This window comes from Aplysia californica, unplaced genomic scaffold (assembly GCF_000002075.1).
Source record: "Aplysia californica isolate F4 #8 unplaced genomic scaffold, AplCal3.0 scaffold00091, whole genome shotgun sequence".
Classification (NCBI taxonomy): Eukaryota; Metazoa; Mollusca; class Gastropoda; order Aplysiida; family Aplysiidae; genus Aplysia; species Aplysia californica.
This window is the reverse complement of record NW_004797361.1, coordinates 368,625-369,942: the sequence shown is the minus strand read 5'-3', so window position 1 is coordinate 369,942 and position 1,318 is coordinate 368,625. Positions and strand designations below refer to the sequence as shown.

Sequence of the window (1,318 nt, the reverse complement as noted above, 5' to 3'; positions counted from 1 at the left end):
CAACAACAACAACAACAACAACAACAACAACAACAACAACCGGCGTTTGTGGTGTAGCAGTTACGCGTTGCGCCTCACATGCAGAAGACCTGAGTTCGTTTTGTTTTAGTAAGTGTTTTACGGCACTTGCAACACAATAAGGTAATATAAGTGCCGAAGATTAGAGTCGTTGCAAGAGAGTAACAAACACAAAAAAAAGAAGGAGGGGAGATAAAGACGATATATGTTTGATAGGAAAGAGGAAGCAAACCACACCAGAGCACCCGCCAACCACCCACAGATTTGATTTCGATTCCCGTGCAGGGAGAATTTTTAAATCGAACATGTCGGGCTTTCTGCTGGAACATTGTATCCCTCTCAGCTTGGGTTTGCCCTGACAGGTTGGGTCACAGCACATCTCCTAAATGATTTGAACTGTACAGCTCTCGCAACTGCATAAGGTCATATGGGCGCCAGCAAATTAGAGGTGTTACAAGAGAGAAAGAAACATAAAAAAGGAGAAGGGGATATAAGGACGATAGATGTTTGATAAGAAAGAAGTAGCAAACCACACCAGAGCACCCGCCAACCATCCACGTTTGTTTGTTTGTTTGTTTGTTTGTTTGTTTGTTTGTTTGTTTGTTTGTTTGTTTGTTTGTTTGTTTGAAAGAATAAGGGCATAAGGGCACAGGGCACGACTATGCCCGGAACAGAAATGGGATAAGGGGATGGGCCAGGTGTGGGCTTTTAGGGTGAAATTATAACGAACGTTGAGCTGGACCATCAATTTGACGAGATAATGTGATGATAGAAATGAATATCATACAATATTAATAAAGGGTGCGTTACACATCACAATTGAAGCTCACTTGATAATAAAATACGCCCACGGGCTCTTTGCACTAATTCAAGAAACACACACGCCCCAAGGCAGAAGACCTCTAATTGAAGGCTGAAATAAAAACTCTTAATTGATTCTGCTGCGTCAGGGGAAATTGCAAACATGGTTCGATAGACGAGGCAATCAATGTGATACCAGACCATTCAATCACACCTTGTTTTGCTACAAGGAAAATATAAGTGCTTATTGACCCTCGTTACAACAAAGGCAGTCTTTTTTTAAAAGGAAGGCAATCTAGCGTCTGGTGTACAAAAATCGTGAGACTGCTAGTGATTACTAAAAACAGAGTTTGAATCAATTTGGGGTTTAAAAAAAAAAAAACCCCAACCAAACAAAAAACAACCAAACAAAAACAAATAAACAAACTTACAAACAAAAACAACCCAACTTTATTAGACTGAAGGCTATGTTATAATGGTAAGGTTCTTTGCCGTTGAA

The 1,318-nt window shown here is 40.1% G+C and overlaps 1 protein-coding gene across 1 annotated transcript in view; it reads right to left on the bottom strand.

Annotated features, from left to right (window-relative positions):
- LOC101855008 overlaps window positions 1–1,318 on the bottom strand; it is a 74,564-nt gene that overhangs the window by 59,158 nt on the left and 14,088 nt on the right. The window contains exon 4 of the mRNA XM_013080551.2: window positions 1,021–1,042. Coding sequence (XP_012936005.1) covers window positions 1,021–1,042 — 22 coding nt within the window. The remainder of the gene's footprint in view (window positions 1–1,020; window positions 1,043–1,318) is intronic.